Source organism: Cebus imitator, unplaced genomic scaffold, assembly GCF_001604975.1.
Source record: "Cebus imitator isolate Cc_AM_T3 unplaced genomic scaffold, Cebus_imitator-1.0 Scaffold79, whole genome shotgun sequence".
NCBI lineage: Eukaryota > Metazoa > Chordata > Mammalia > Primates > Cebidae > Cebus > Cebus imitator.
The window spans coordinates 4,282,974-4,297,767 of NW_016107394.1; the positions used below are offsets into that span (position 1 = coordinate 4,282,974).

A 14,794-nucleotide genomic window follows, 5' to 3' on the forward strand; every position below is an offset into this window, starting at 1 on the left:
GCCCCCATATATAACAGTTCCCTGTGGATCAGGCCAAGGCTAGATGTGACCAAGACACACTTTGTATGGTACTTTCCCTTTTCTGTCTACTCCACTCTCTCCCTTGCAGGTTTTTCCTGAAAAATGCTTCCCATCAATACATGTCTGCTGGATGGCCAGGTGTGGTGGCGTATGTCTGTAATCTCAGCACTTTGGGAGACCGAGGCAGAAGGATCGCTTGAGCTCAGGAGTTTGAGACCAGCTTGGGCAACACAGCGAAACCTTATCTCTACTAAAATTCAAACAAATATTAGCTGGATGTGATGGAACAAGCCTGTAGTCCCAGCTACTTGGGCAGGGGACTGATGCGGGAGGATCGCTTGAACCTGGGAAATCGAGGCTGCAGTGAACCCAAATTAGGCCACTGCACTCCAGCCTGAGCAACAGAGCAAGACCAAATTCTGTCTCAAGGTCTGTTTTTAGGAAACTCAACTTCAGGCCACTCGTGTCAGTACTCTGCCATGCTTTTCCCAAATCACTTTCTCATTCATTTTTGGGGACTGTTAAGATTTATGCTCTGGGCTGTGTGTACCATGGGACCTAAATTCGTCTGAAGGTACATGAAGGTGCTAGTCAAAAACAACTGGGCTCTGTGGAAGTACTTGTAAGGAATACCTGCTTACTACACAGGGTTGTTATGAGGGTTTTAAAAGCTAAATGAGTTCAGGTGTGTAAAATGCTTAGCCCAATGCCTAGCATGGAGTAAATGCTCTAAAGTATTAGTGCAGGAATTTCTGGGATGTTTTTGTTTACTTGTGTATTCTAAGTGTGCCTAGGTGAATGCTTGGTACACAGTAGGCACTCAATAATATCTGCTGAATGAATGATTATTGGTTTCACTTTGAGGGCTTAAGGCGAGGTGTCAGGATTTGGCCAGCAGAGGGCAGAACCTGTGAAGACAAAGCTTCTACAGGCTTTGACCTGCAAGAGGTTGCAGGAGAGGCTTCCAGACAACTGGGCTGGAGAGAGGGCTGAGAGGAGTGCCTATAACATAGAATATATACGTAGAAGTGCCTATACCGTAGGAGATATATATGTGTATATACACATATATATAAAACAAAACTTAGTCTCAAATATACATGTTTGGAGACAAAGTTTCACTCTTAATGCCCAGGCCGGAGTGCAATGGCACAATCTCAGCTCACTACAACCTTGCAACCTTCACTTCCCCAGTTCAAGTGATTCTCCTGACTCAGCCTCCCAAGTAGCTGGGATTATAGGGGTGCACCACCACACCCAACTAATTTAATGGGTTTTTTTTTTTTTTAGAAGAGATGGGGCTTTACCATGTTGGTCAAGCTGGTCTCGAACTCCTGACCTCACGTGATCCACCCACCTTGGCCTCCCAAAGTGCTGGAATTACAGGCATGAGCCACTGCACCCGGCCACTATAGGATATTAGAATGTTTAAATTTTACTCCCTTCAAATCCTAGAATTTTATTTCGTCCAACCTGTATGTGTGTAAGGAAACATACTGAACTCTTACTTTGTGAATTCAGACAGATCGGTTTTTCTAGTCCTCAAGATTCCTGGAATTGCCCTGGTGTCTGTAGCTCCTTGTTTATGAGCTACCTCATATACCTTAGAAATTCCCTTTTGTACTTATGGTAATATACATTGAATGCCTGTAACTTGCAACCAAAATAATTTGTATTATTTCATGATTAAGCCCAGGGAGCATGAGGACTGTGTGAAGGGGAGTCTTCACTGGGAACAATGAAGTCATGGAGTAGCCCCAGGAGGCCTGCTCTCTGCTGTCCCCCCAGCCCACCTGCCCTGTCCAGGAGGGAGCTCCCCAACATCTGCTTCTAAGCTTCCCTGGTCTTGGTCCCTTCATTCACTCTGCCCATTTAGCTCTGTCCTAACTTTCAAAGCCCAGTTCAAGTTCTACCTTTCTCTGACTCCTCCTAGTCAATTTCATTTCTCAAAATCCTTATGACATTCATCACCTAACCACTCATTCTTATACCCAATTGCGTTCCATATTTTATTTGGAAGTTCGAGCTGGATGGTGTCTAAAGTCCTATCAGCTGTAACTTTTTGAATCTGTTGTCTTCCTATATGTCACATCTTGAGGAAGTCTCTACGTTCTCCCTTAAGAAAAGATGAGGAAGGGCTTGAGCAACAGGGCTCAGCGCAGGTTTGCAGAGCATCAACATAACTGCTCATGGCAGCAAATGTGTTCTGTGATCCTCCATTCAAGAACTCAAATGGTTTTATTTTTATTTGTTCAAAGTGGAAGTATATTTTTTCCTTTTATTATACAAGTAACATGCTTATGGTCAAGTCAGTCAAGTAGTACATAAATATATAATGTGGAAAGGGAAAGGCATCCATAATCCAATTCCTCAGAGATAACTGCTATCAAAATATTATTTCAGAGTTCTGCTATACACAAATATGTATGTTTTAATGGGTACTTCTGGGGACCACATGGAGATCCCTTAATTTGAAACTGGACAAACAGAGCAGTGGGTGGTTCTAGCTGAGATCTGGGATAGTTTGTAACATATTCACCAGCCACATTGCAGGTATTAGATGGAACCACAGATGAAACTATGATACCCAGCTGTTTCTAACCTACAAACACAGTGATTACTTATGGATCAACTTAATGTATATGAAGCCTAGAATGTCAGAACTGATAGAACCTTAGAAATTTTCAAGTCTATTTCATTATGCTGAAGAGGAAAATGAATGAGAGAGGTGTGTCCAGCATAGGATTATGCATCACCTTAGTGGTAGAATCAGGGCTGCTTCTCTTTCCACTGGACCGTATATCTGCCTCTCATACTCTGTTTCTTTTAATATAATCTTTTAAGTGCAATATCAGTCTTCTAGAAGCAGATTTAACATGATATCAGAAAAAATCTCATAGCTGCTCACACCTGTAATCCTGGCACTTTGAAACTGAGATGGGCAGATCACTTGAGGCCAGGAGTTTGAGACCAACCTGGGGAATATGGTGAAACTCTGTCTCTGCTTTAAAAAAGTTTAGCCAGGTGTGGTGATAGGCACCTGTAATCCCAGCTACTCAGGCTGAGGCAGGAGAATTGCTTGAACCTGGGAGGCAGGGGTTGCACTGAGCCAAGATGGGGTAGCTGCACTCCAGCCTGGGTGACATAGACTGTTTCAAAAAAGAAAAGAAAATTTCTCACAGAACTCAGTCAAAACCGAAGAGGCTGATTTGGAGGTAGTTTAGTCCCCCTAGCTGGAGATGTGACTGGGAAGTGCCCTGTGACTTGGTTCAAGAAGCACATGAACCATGGAGCTAACAAGGCATAATATTCAGGGTCCTGACTCACATGAGCTCCTTCTTAAGGTCTTAGCAGGGGCCCTAGCAACATATTTATGTGGCAGTATATTTTTGTAATATTTGCAAAAGTAAGCTATTTTAGAATTCTTAAAGAGAGTCCCCAGATCGTATGACCTTCAGGCCCAGATCCTCTCCTGTGTGGCACAAAGTTTTGGAAAGCACTAAGCAAGGAGACCAGAGTTCCTGGTTTCCAATCATGGCATCATTCAGGCCCACATGGGTAGCACATCACTTGCCCTGCTTTCTTCATGGGAGCGGAGGCGGAGTGGTGGTGGTAAGTCATATCTTTGATATGGGATAATCATCACTGCTTCTCATGACTATTGAAGATAACACGTAAAAAAACGTGTCCCCAGAGCATCTTCCTGTCTCATTTCCCTCTGCTACAATTTCTTCTCCTTTCTCCAACCCCCAGACCCCCAATATTCCAGCCACTGAACCAGTTATTGGTCATTATCTGTTGCTACTTTTATATGTTTGTTCATGGGCTCCCAATGTTTATAAAGTTTATCTTTTCCTGGAAAAAATTCCTTATGCACAAGGCTCTGGTCTGCCAGCCCCTCTTCTCCCACCCCAGTGATGACCTCCCTTAGCCCTGTTTCTTGTTGATCTTACAGATAGGTACACTGAGACCTGATGCAGTTCACAGCAGAGTTCTGGAGGACCCAGACACAATCCCCAGGTGTCTCAGTCTTCCACCATCCCAGCCTTCTTGTGTTAGATCATAGACACACGGTTCTTGATGTACACATGATAGGGGTCACTACGCTTGTCCACTTTGCGGGAGCGGGTATATCCCAGGACGAGGCTGCCCACAGTGACAGCAAATAAAAACATGACGAAGAGAATGTACATGTAGGAGTTGTCATCACGGCCAGGTAGGCTGGCCCGCCGCTTTTCAGTCTGGTTGTCTGGCCCTGGATCCAGCCCTGGCCCTGGCCAGCAGAGCAAGTTGCTGTGAAGAGTGGCATTTAGAGCCTTCAGTACAGCATGCACGCCCTTGTACCAGGTCTCAGTTCCATTGGTAGTCTCCATAGCAATAGTGATTGAGGTGGGGGAAGACTTGGTAGAAGCTCTGGTGACAAGAGAAAAGAGAGAGGGGATGGCTCTGTCACCTGTAACTTGAATGACCTCATCCCCTCAGATCCCAGATAAAATCCCAACATCATGGCTGATATGGTTTGGCTGTGTCCCCACCCAAATCTCATTTAGAATCATAGCTCCCACAATGCCCACATGTCATGGGTGGGACCTGATGGGAGGTAATTGAATCATGGGGATGGGTTTTTCATATGCTATTCTCATGATAGTGAATAAGTCTCATGAGACCTGATGGTTTTATAAAGGGCAATTCCCTTGCACCTGCTCTCTTGCCTGCCACCATATAAGACATGCCTTTGTTCCTCCTTCACCTTCCACCATGATTATAAGGCCTCCTCAGCCATGTGGAACTGTGTCCATTAAACTTCTTTTTCTTTATAAATTACCCAGACTTGGGTATTTCTTCATGGCAGTATGAAAATGGACTAATACAATAGTTTATTCTAGCTACTTGATTACATGTCTGTTTTCTTCACTAAGCCACACACTCAAAGGCAGGGCCTATATTTGCTTTACTCACTGCTATATACAGTCACTTATGATGGCACTCAACAAGTACTCAATAAATAATTGTAGAATAAAGTCTTCCCTGACCATCAGAACCCATATTAATCTCTCCTTTCTTTGGATTCTATAAATCACTGAACTTTAGGTTAGAAGGACCTTAGGATTATTTAATGTAACTCTTTCCATTTTATACACAGGGAAACTGAGGCCTTGAGAGGAATAAGTGGCTTGTCCATCATCACAGAATATTACAGATAGAGCCAAGACAGAAAGCCCTACTCTTTGTGGCTAGCTTAGAGCTGCTTCCACTTCCATGCCAGCTCTCAGCAGGACTGCATGGCACTGTTAGAAGACATTCGTCAGAACTCTCTTTCAGCACAGTCTCTTTATAGGCTCCACAGACTGGTTGGGTGTGGTGGGTCATGCCTGTAATCCTAGCACTTTGGGAGGCTGAGGTGGGCAGATCACTTCAGGTCAGGAGTTGGAGACCAGCCTGGCAAACATGGTGAAACCCTAGCTTTACTAAAAAATACAAAATTAGCTGGGCATGGTGTCGGGTGCCTGTAATCCCAGCTACTTGAGAGGCTGAGGCAGGAGAACTGCTTGAACCCAGGAGGTAGAGGTTGCCATGAGCAGAGATAGAGCCACTGAACTCCACCCTGGGTGACAGAGTGAGACTTTGTCTCAAAAAAAAAAAAAATGTTCCAGACACCATTTGGAAGATGTCTGGATATGGTTTAAATTTCATGCTACCTGGAGGCTAGAAGTTGGATCATTTGACCTTTCAAACACCCTGTGTCTCTAACACTCTAAATATGCCTAGCTATTTGCAGAAATTCTGTTGGAAAAGAGGTAACTAGGGAAACAGGGACAGGTTGTTAACCACAGCAAGCATTGGAGAAGGCAAGAACAGCTTGAGATTGAGTGGGGAGAGTGAAAGCTCTCAGTCTGGCTTGGGGTTTACCTGCCCCACTAAAAGAAGACACAAGCACCCCAACTATCTTGTCCCCTGAAATAAAGTCATTATGTACCTGGCATATAGTCAGTGATTATAAATGTTCCTTTTCCTTCTTCTCAGAGATCCTTAGTCTATAACATAGAAAGAACATCTTAAAACAGACTTACATCCTTGTCTCTGAAAAACTATATGTCATTCCCTTTAAACAAGGCCCCACACTCACTTTCTTTAGGAAGCCTCCATTCAGTGCTTCCCACCCCTCAACCACACTCCACCATCTTTATCATCACAGTCTTCCCTTCGCCCAAGCACTTACATGTAAGGCAGTATGTGGCCATCCTCTTGTTTTTGATAAGGATATCATCAGACCACATGCATCTGGTCAGCAGGGCTATGTATCTAGGGGACTGCCCTAAGATTGGCTGGGTGCTCTCCTTCTCTCAATAGTCTCTAGTAAAGATGTCCACTTTAAGGACTTCTCTGTGGGTCAAGCATTCAGCCCATTGACTGGTTCCACAACCCTCCATCATCTGGGTAGAACTGTTAACAAACCAAAGTTAACTAATGTGACTGTTAACCATGAGATCTCTCCCCTGGAAAAGATGATCATTCTGACCATGATAAATATTCATCAATGGCTCTATGAATGCAGAAGTTAGGGGGAAAGAGTTTACATAATACGGAAATCAGCCAGGACTGGTCCATGTTTTATGCAAGGCCTTTGGGGCCTTCTCCTATCTTGAGTACTTGTGCTATCTTGTCTGGATGGAGAAGGGGAAAAGAACAAGAACTCACTGAGTTAAGATCCAGGATGGATCATGAGGTCAGAAGTTTGAGACCAGCCTGGCCAATATAGTGAAATCCCATCTTTACTAAATTAGGAGGGTGTGGTGGTACACACCTGTAGTCCCAGCTACTTGAGAGACTGAGGCAGGAGAATTGCTTGAACCTGGGAGGCGGAGGTTGCAGTGAGCCGAGATCATGCCACTGCACTCTAGCCTGGGTGACAGACATGACTCCGTCTCAAAAAAAAAAAGATTCAGGAGATACAGGTTCTCATCTACTACCCCATGTGTCACGCAAGAAATCTGTGGCTGCTTCTTCCTTTTTGTGGGCCAATAGCAAGTAGGAGCAGCATGATGAAATAAATAACTCAAAAAATCATCCAGATAGTGGTCACTAATATGGCCCAGGCCCTGTGATGGGAGCTTGGGGTGGCTTAGACCCAGTGCCTTCACCCAGGGGCTCTGATACAATGCAGGGGACAAGCCAGGAACTACTAAGGCTGAAAGGAATAAGTGATGGATACTGGTCAGGGCTCAGAGTATCCACAGTGATGGAGGCATTTGAGTTGGACCTTGAAGGGTTTTTAGAAGGCAGAGAAGACAAGGGAAGGAAACATGAGCAAAGGCACAACAAGAAAGTGTGTAAATGTTTAGATGAATAGAAAATAATAGCATAAAGAGGGTGGAGTATAAAATGTGTGGAAGAATAGCATAGGGGGTGGGACAGGAGAGATAGGCAGGTGCCAGATCATGGGGGGCCTTGACTGCCATGCTGGAGAGTTAGAACTTTATTCTGTAGCTGGGGAAAAGCCATGGAATAAGTATTTTAAAAGAAGATAAAATGGTCAGATCTGTGCCTGGAAAGGATGCTCTGGCTGTCATGTGGACTGGAAGGAGCTAGAGCTGAGGCCGTGAGCCCAGCTACAAGAGTCTTGAAATAGTTTAGTGCAAGATGCTGAGTCATGAGTCGGGGCAGAGAGGATAACAAAGTGGGGGTCGGGCTAGAGACAGATGTGAGACCTGAGGAGGGAATGGCTAACCTGAGAGTTGAAGGAGGAAGGGGCCTCAGGCAATTTCACAGGTAGAGACAAACCGTAAGTGTCTGGAGGAGTCTACTCTGAAGGAAGTAAGTTCCTTTGCCTAGTGGGGCTTTGGTTTCCTCATCTACCAAAAGAGATCATCGTGGAGTTGTACGGTAGGTATAGAGTTTCAGTTTTGCAAGATGAAAAGGTTCTGGAGATCTGCTGTATGAGGTGAATCTAGTTAATGCTACTGAGTGTACACTCAAAAATGACTAAGATGGTACAGTTTTATGTTAGTTTAAAAAAAAAAAAAAAAAAACCACACAATTGAAAAAAAATAGGCCCAGCATGGTGGCTCACGCCTATAATCCTAACACTTTGGGGGGCCCAGGTGGGTGGGTCACCTGAGGTCAGGAGTTCGAGACCAGCCTGGCCAACATGGAGAAACCCCGACTCTAATAAAAATACAAAAATTAGCTGAGCACACACCTGTATTCCCAGCTGCTCAGGAGGCTGAGGCAGGAGAATCGCTTGAATCCAGGAGGCAGAGGTTGCTGTGAGCTGAGATTGCACCACTGTATTCCAGCCTGGGCAGCAGAGCAAGACTTCTGTCTCAAAAAAACAACAAAAACAAAAACAAACAAAAAACCACAAAGAAAGATGATCATCCTTGCCCTCCTCCTTCAAGGCTTGCTGTGAGCATACACTTGTATTATGTAGAAGAGGATTAAATTTTTAAAAAAAAAATTTAGAGAAGCAAATATGTACATGTAGGTTAAAATAAAAAAAGGAATGGACACAGCACATATAGTGAAGGTGAAAGCTCCTACTCATCCCAAGCTCCATCTCAGGGCAGAACCATTCAGTTTTCTTAGGTATCACTGGAAAGGGGTTTTAACTGACAGAGAGAGGGAGGGAAATCTGAGTGTGGAAGACTCACCAGACAGCTGACAAATCCGCTGGCTCTCAGTCAGTTTCAGGCTCTCTTTGTGGACACCCTAAGGCTCCTCAACCTCCTAGACTCTTCAGGATGTCTCTGGACACATCTGGGGCCTCAGTATTGACTTTAGACCTGGGAAAGCCCAGAGCTGGAAAGCAGGACAGAAGGAAGAAAAGGAAGGAACCAGTTACAAAGCACAAACTTCAGAATCGGAGTGGACTGCCCAAGGCCAAACCCCAAGGGTTGTGCAATAGTCCTGCTGTGGGTTCTGACCTCCCTCTCCCACCGCTCCTCCACTTCCTGCAGCAGCTGGGTCAGGCCAGCCTAGGGTTGTAGTTAAAGGAACTATGCAGTGTCCAAGGGGACTCTGATTGCTGTCCCCCAACTCCAGACTCACAGTGTCTTCATTGGGTGACTTCATGAGAAACCTGTTTAACATGTGGACTCCCACTCAGGGACCAGCTGATGGTGCGGCCTGAAACGTTCCCTTTCTTAAGGGTTACCTTAGCAAGGACCTTTTAGAATCCCAAGGGAATGATGTGAGTGGGAGAATGCCAGCTGGCAGCTGGGTTGATATTTTACAGAGAAACAAATGATGTGTTACCACCCAATCTATTTGGATAGACAGGGTATGAACACTCGGAATGAACACTATCTGTAGCATAGCTTTGTTGTGAAAATTAAAGAACATGATGTAGTGCTTGGCACTAGACAGTGCACAGATGGTGGTGGCTTTATTTTTGTAGAGTAGAGGCTAGAAGGGCCTTCAGAGGCCATATAGGCTAAATGCCCTCAGTACGGAGAAGGAATGGAAACCCAGGGAGTTGCCCCAGTTCAGGAGCTCCTTGTGTGACTTTGGACATAGACTTCCCTTTTCTGAAGCGGTCCCAGTTGGTTCTAACATCCCGTGATGATATGAAGCCACATGGGGAGACCATGAGAAGTTGGAGAGGCTGGTGGGAGAGGCATCTTGGGGGCTTTCTAGAGCCTTTCAAATCCCACGATAGAGAAGGTTGTGGACCTTTTCCTCACTGGTTAAGATGCTTCTGAGCCCTGGGACTGACTTACACCTAATATTCCAGCCGAGCTAAAGTGAGGGACTTACTCATTTTTCCTCTTAACAGCTCACCCTCCAGGGTGATCTAGCCTAAGGATGAGATAGACCCTGCAGAAAGTAGGGGAAAGGGCCAGTGTGGAGGGCAGGGTGGGCTTTGAGGCAGGGTTCCATGAGGGGAATAAAGACTCATGAAACCTTTCATGCCTCAAGGCATCTCTGAACAGACCAGGATGTTTGTGATTCTGACAGGAGGAGGAAAGAAGCATAGTTCCATATCTCTAGGTCCTGGGTTTGTGTGGGAGGGAGGGCCTGGATGCATGGGCCTCCTGTCTGAGTTAGGAGAGGCAGAAAGCTGATGAAGGCATAGGTTGGTTCTCTATGACCTGCCTCTGGGGCTCAAACTGGGGACTGGCAGTCATCAGCAGAGGAGTTTTGCCACTGTTTCCAAGCTCCTTGGCTTCCTTCTCCAGGAGAGTCCCTGATTACCAAGCTCCTTGGATGGCAGAGATGGAGCTCCTGCCCTGGATATACCTTGCCTTGAAATGGAAGATAGGCCAGTGAGGAAGGAAAGTGAGCACATGGCCAATCTGAAAGGGACTTTAAGGATCATCTAGAATCTAGATTCCAAGTCAACCCCTCCTTTTCATAGATGAGAAAACTGAGGCTCAGAAGGGAGAAGTGACTAGTCCAAAATTACATGGCCCATAAATGGCAGCACTCAGACAAGGACCCAGGTGTTTGGGATACTGTTCAGGTGCTCTTTCCACTACAAATGGCAGTGTTCCCTCGCATCGAAGCTTCACATCACACCAGACACAGCCTCTTAGTGTCATGGGGCATCATCTCCTCAACTCTATTACTATAGCCTTTTCCTGCACCACAGATTCTTGCCAATCTTAGTTAAGGATCCAGCGAGATGGAGGTTGGTGAGCTTGGGAGGAGGAGTTAGCCTTCCTTTATACTCTCATCTCCCATGCACCCCACTCCTCCAGACCTACTCCAGATTCCCCAGATGAGCCAGGTCACTCTCTGTTCCTGCTATTTCCCACACATTAACCGGTTCTCACAAAATGTACTTGTCTTGCACTTGTTTAGCTTCTAACTTGGAAGTTGGGGGATGAAGCTGTGATCTGAAGGATGGACTGGGGATCTTAGTGGGGTTTTCATTCAGGTTGCTCTGGAGAAAAGTGAAACTCTACCCTTGGGTCTTTCTTTCCCATTGTTCCGTTTTAGCTACTCTTTCAAAATGAGCGTCTTCAGTGTCTGGAAATGGAGTAGAGAGGCAGGTAGAAAAAGATCACATAAAGCAGCTAGGTGATCCAAAGACAGCTCCTGGGATGCACAGTTTTGCCACTGTCTCCTTGGTGGTCTTATCACTTCTGCGGACTAGAGAGTTGGTGGAGCGGGAGGGCAGTTAAAGGAGTAGACCCTAACATCCAGTTGGAAGAACACAGGAATAGAATCTGAGCTGGAAGAGATCTTCACGATCATGTTGTTGGTACAACCCCCTCACTCAACCAGTGGGAAAACAGACCCTCTTCCCCAAGGAAATCACCTGCTTAAGGTCTCACAGCCCAGTAGTGGCAGAGCTGGGGGCAGAAACCAAGTAGCTTATGCTGTTTTCTTAAACAAGAATGCCCTTCCTTTTCACCTGCCTGGCAAAATCCTACTAATCCTTCAAGACCCAGCTCCAATATCATCTCTGTAGATTTACTCCTGGGACACCTCCTTCCCCACTCCCTAGCCAGTTAGTCTCTCCCCCTTGTTTGTTCCTTAAAGTGCTTTGCACAGAGCCTTATTAGAGCACTATACTGTACTGAAACTATGTGTGTGTGTGTGTGTGTGTGTGTGTGTTCGTATGTGTGTGTGTAATTGTGTACTTTGAGGTATGAGGGCAGGGTCCTATGCCTCATACATTACTTTATGTCCCAGCCCTGATACCTAGCAGGCATTCAAGAATGAGAATAAATAAATCAATGCCGCTTCTATAAGAGCATTCTCCTGCTCTGGCACATGCATATGCATTCATGAAAACAGCTTACAATATTTAAAAAGCAACCTCCAGGGGAGGCCAAAGCAGATTTCATTTGGTCTGGGGAAGGGATGGCTCAAAGAAAAGAAGCCATCTCAGTCAGGTGGGGTGAGTCAGAGGAGGAGGAACTCTAAGCCTTCTTTGGAAGCCCAGACGCTTCCTGTACCTGGACCCCATTCAATCCAAAGGGCAAATATTCTTGGCCTCAAACCACCAGCAATGGCTTTGCAGCCCTCTTCCCTGTGTACCTACCCAGGGTGTGGCCACATACACCTGCCCACTGCACACACACACAGTCCAACTCCCCAGTCCTTCAGCCTGTGATCTTGCCTTTCAAGTGTTCCTTTCATGATTCTAATCTTGGCTGTATGCTTGGCTCTTTGTCCTTGAGCACTGCATTTACTTCCTCTGAACCTAATCTATAAGTTGGGAATAATGATCCCTGCCCTGTCTACCTCACATGAGAACTAGAGGAGACAATAGATGGGAAAGCTTTAGAAACTGCAAACATACAAGATAATTATCAAGCAGCCTGGTCACGCTGTTTCCTTTTCTGTCTCCACATCTTTCCTTTCCCCCGTATTACCAAGAACAGACATCTCTATGTCTCCTTTCTTACCCCAGCTCTCCTAGCCTCAGAAGCAGCCAGGAGGTTCTTATTATTCTTGATTCCCAGAAACCTCACCTTCACCAGAAGGCTTCCTTGTTTCCCACCCTCTCTGATCATCCCTGTAGTCCCTTATCATTGAGGGGTACCATTCTGTAGTCCTGTAGCTGGTGGAGAACACATCAGAGAGGGAATCAAGAGACCTGGGTTCCTGTCCCTACTGTGCCAACACATCTAGCCATGCATTTTGGTTAAGTAACTTTATCACTCTAGGCCTCATTTCCCTCATCAATAAGATCGAGTTTCTTGTCTTGCTTCCCTCGTAGAAGTTATTTTAAGCACTCCCACGTTAAGTTTATGGATGTGCTTTAAGAAGTATGGAGTGAGTGAGGGATGGAGAAGGGTGGATGGTTATCACCTCAAAGAGTCAAGAAAACCTGAAAGCAGTTTCCAGAGCTCCAGCATGGGTCTCCTCCATCAGGAACAGACAAAGTGGAGGCATACAAGGAGATAAGGGGAGCTCACACATTTACAACAGGCCTTTATAGGTGAAGTGGAGAGAGCCCTGGGCTAGTCACTATTGCAACCTTTGGTAAATCGTCTCCCCTGGGGCATCAGTTTCCCTATATGCAAATTGGTAGAGTTGGGAGGGGATTTTAGGAGGAGATACTCTGGTGGGGTTTCAAGCAAGGACTAAACTCATTTTTTTTTCCTTTTTCTTTTTTGTTTTTTTGAGACGGAGTCTTGCTTTGTGGCCCAGGTGGGAGTGCGGTGGCCCAATCTCAGCTCACTGCAACCTCTGCCTCCTGGGTTCAAGTACTTCTCCTGCCTCAGCCTCCTGGGTAGCTGGGACTACAGGCACGTGCCACCACGCCCAGCTAATTTTTGTATTTTTAGTAGAGACAGGGTTTCATCATATTGGCGAGGCTGGTCTTGAACTCCTGACCTTGTGATCTGCCGGCCTCTGCCTCTCGAAGTGCCTTGATTACAGGCATGAGCCACTGTGCCCAGCCAACTCATTTATTTTCAAGGTAAGAGACTCCCAGGTCCAATCCCCCTTTTCCCTCCTGTCCCATGGAGTATGCAGGCAACCGGAGCAGGAGGCCCATTTTACAGATGGTGACCCAGGAAAAGCAAGCACAAGAATCAGAGTGGAGGGGTGACTGCCCGGGTTTACACAGCCTGTAAACTAGAACTCAAGTCTCCTGACTCCCAGACTCAACCTATGTTACTAGCGGCAGAAGATGCTTTTGGGAGTCGCCCGCTTTCCCCGGACTAGGTCAGACAGCGTGAGGAACACAGTGAGGTAGAGGGAATGGGCAAGTGAGCTTCGCAGAGCCAGTGGCTCCGGCCAAATAAGACTGCACTGCATCCTGAAGTGTCGTTTCTGCTCGTGCATTGGCTGCCAGCCGCAGATGTTCTCTTGCCTGTCTGTGAGTGTGGAGGAACTTTTCTTGTCACCGTCTTGAGGGCTGGGAGTGCCGGCGCAAATCCCCACAGATTCCAGACGGGGCGCGCAGAGCCCAGCTCCCCTTTCCCACTTGCTGCTCTGGGATCACTGTGCTTGGGAGGATTGGGGAGGGTCCGGGGGAACTGGCTCGGTACGTGCAGCGCCCCCCACACCTACCTCGGGTCCACAGTCTCACCGAGAGCACGCTGTGGCCCTTGGAAAGGAGGAGGGAAGACCCTTCATTTCTACCCCAGGCTGCAGCTCAGCCTTCCCAGCTCGATGGGTGCCTTACCTGCCTCTCCGCGAGGCTCCGGGGCTCCCGTTTGCTCGCTGGATACAGCACCCTCTGACCGAGGGTGGCCGGGACTCTGTGATCCTGTGCGCTCCACCAGCCCTGGTCCACTCTGCGGGCGCCCAGCGCTGCCCAGAGTGCCCTCTGGCTCCGCGTTCCCACCCGCGTGCGACTCCCTTTTCCCTCCCCCGGGAGTCCCCTCCCCTGACCCCGCCCGGGCTCCAGCACACCCACTTCTCCCCGGGCTGGCCTTGGGTGCCTCCGCCCAGCTCCTTGCCCTCCCCCAGCTGTGGGCTCCGACTCTTCCGTCCCCTGCAGCGCCTGTTTCCTGGCCCAGAGACCAAAAGCCTCTCGCTTCGCTGGGCCTCAGCAAGCCCAGCACGAGACCGATCACCAGGAGGGGGCTTTGCTCCAGTGTGGCAGTGTGGCTGTGGGCGAGTCGCTGCTCCTCACCGGGCCTTGGCCTCGCTGTAAAGTTGGTACAGTTCCTGCCTGCATTCTTCACAGGCTTATGGCTGGGATCAGATGAGACCTTTGAGTCCGAAGTACCAAAACCAGAGGGTTAACAGCGAAATAATCTGATTCTTCCAAAAACGCTCTTTTCCACACAGGATGCAGAAGGCCCAGTGGAAGAAGAGACGTGCCCAGGTGGCAGAGCCCAGACCCAAAATCCACTACACATCC

At 47.1% G+C, this 14,794-nt stretch overlaps 1 protein-coding gene across 4 annotated transcripts; it reads right to left on the reverse strand.

The window, feature by feature from the left end:
• Positions 1–2,016: 2,016 nt before the first annotated feature.
• On the reverse strand, positions 2,017–14,341 carry KCNE3 (potassium voltage-gated channel subfamily E regulatory subunit 3). 4 transcript variants are annotated; one of them, XM_037740124.1, is made up of 4 exons: positions 14,111–14,299; positions 8,673–8,820; positions 5,999–6,056; positions 3,806–4,434 (listed from the first exon to the last, which is right to left on the reverse strand). In XM_037740124.1, exon 4 carries the CDS (start codon positions 4,392–4,394, stop codon positions 4,077–4,079), a length of 318 nt encoding a protein of 105 aa, XP_037596052.1. In that variant the 5' UTR covers positions 4,395–4,434; positions 5,999–6,056; positions 8,673–8,820; positions 14,111–14,299; the 3' UTR covers positions 3,806–4,076. The 4 variants fall into 4 exon arrangements, with proteins under 4 accessions (XP_017388471.1, XP_037596052.1, XP_037596054.1 ...); XM_017532982.1 differs by lacking the exon at positions 5,999–6,056 and having other exon boundaries at positions 2,017–4,434; positions 14,111–14,341; XM_037740126.1 differs by lacking the exons at positions 5,999–6,056; positions 8,673–8,820; positions 14,111–14,299 and adding an exon at positions 8,222–8,258.
• Positions 14,342–14,794: the final 453 nt, after the last annotated feature.

Excerpts from the sequence above, each read along its gene's own strand:
- KCNE3 (XM_017532982.1), bottom strand. The coding sequence starts at position 4,394 with ATGGAGACTACCAATGGAACTGAGACCTGGTACAAGGGCGTGCATGCT.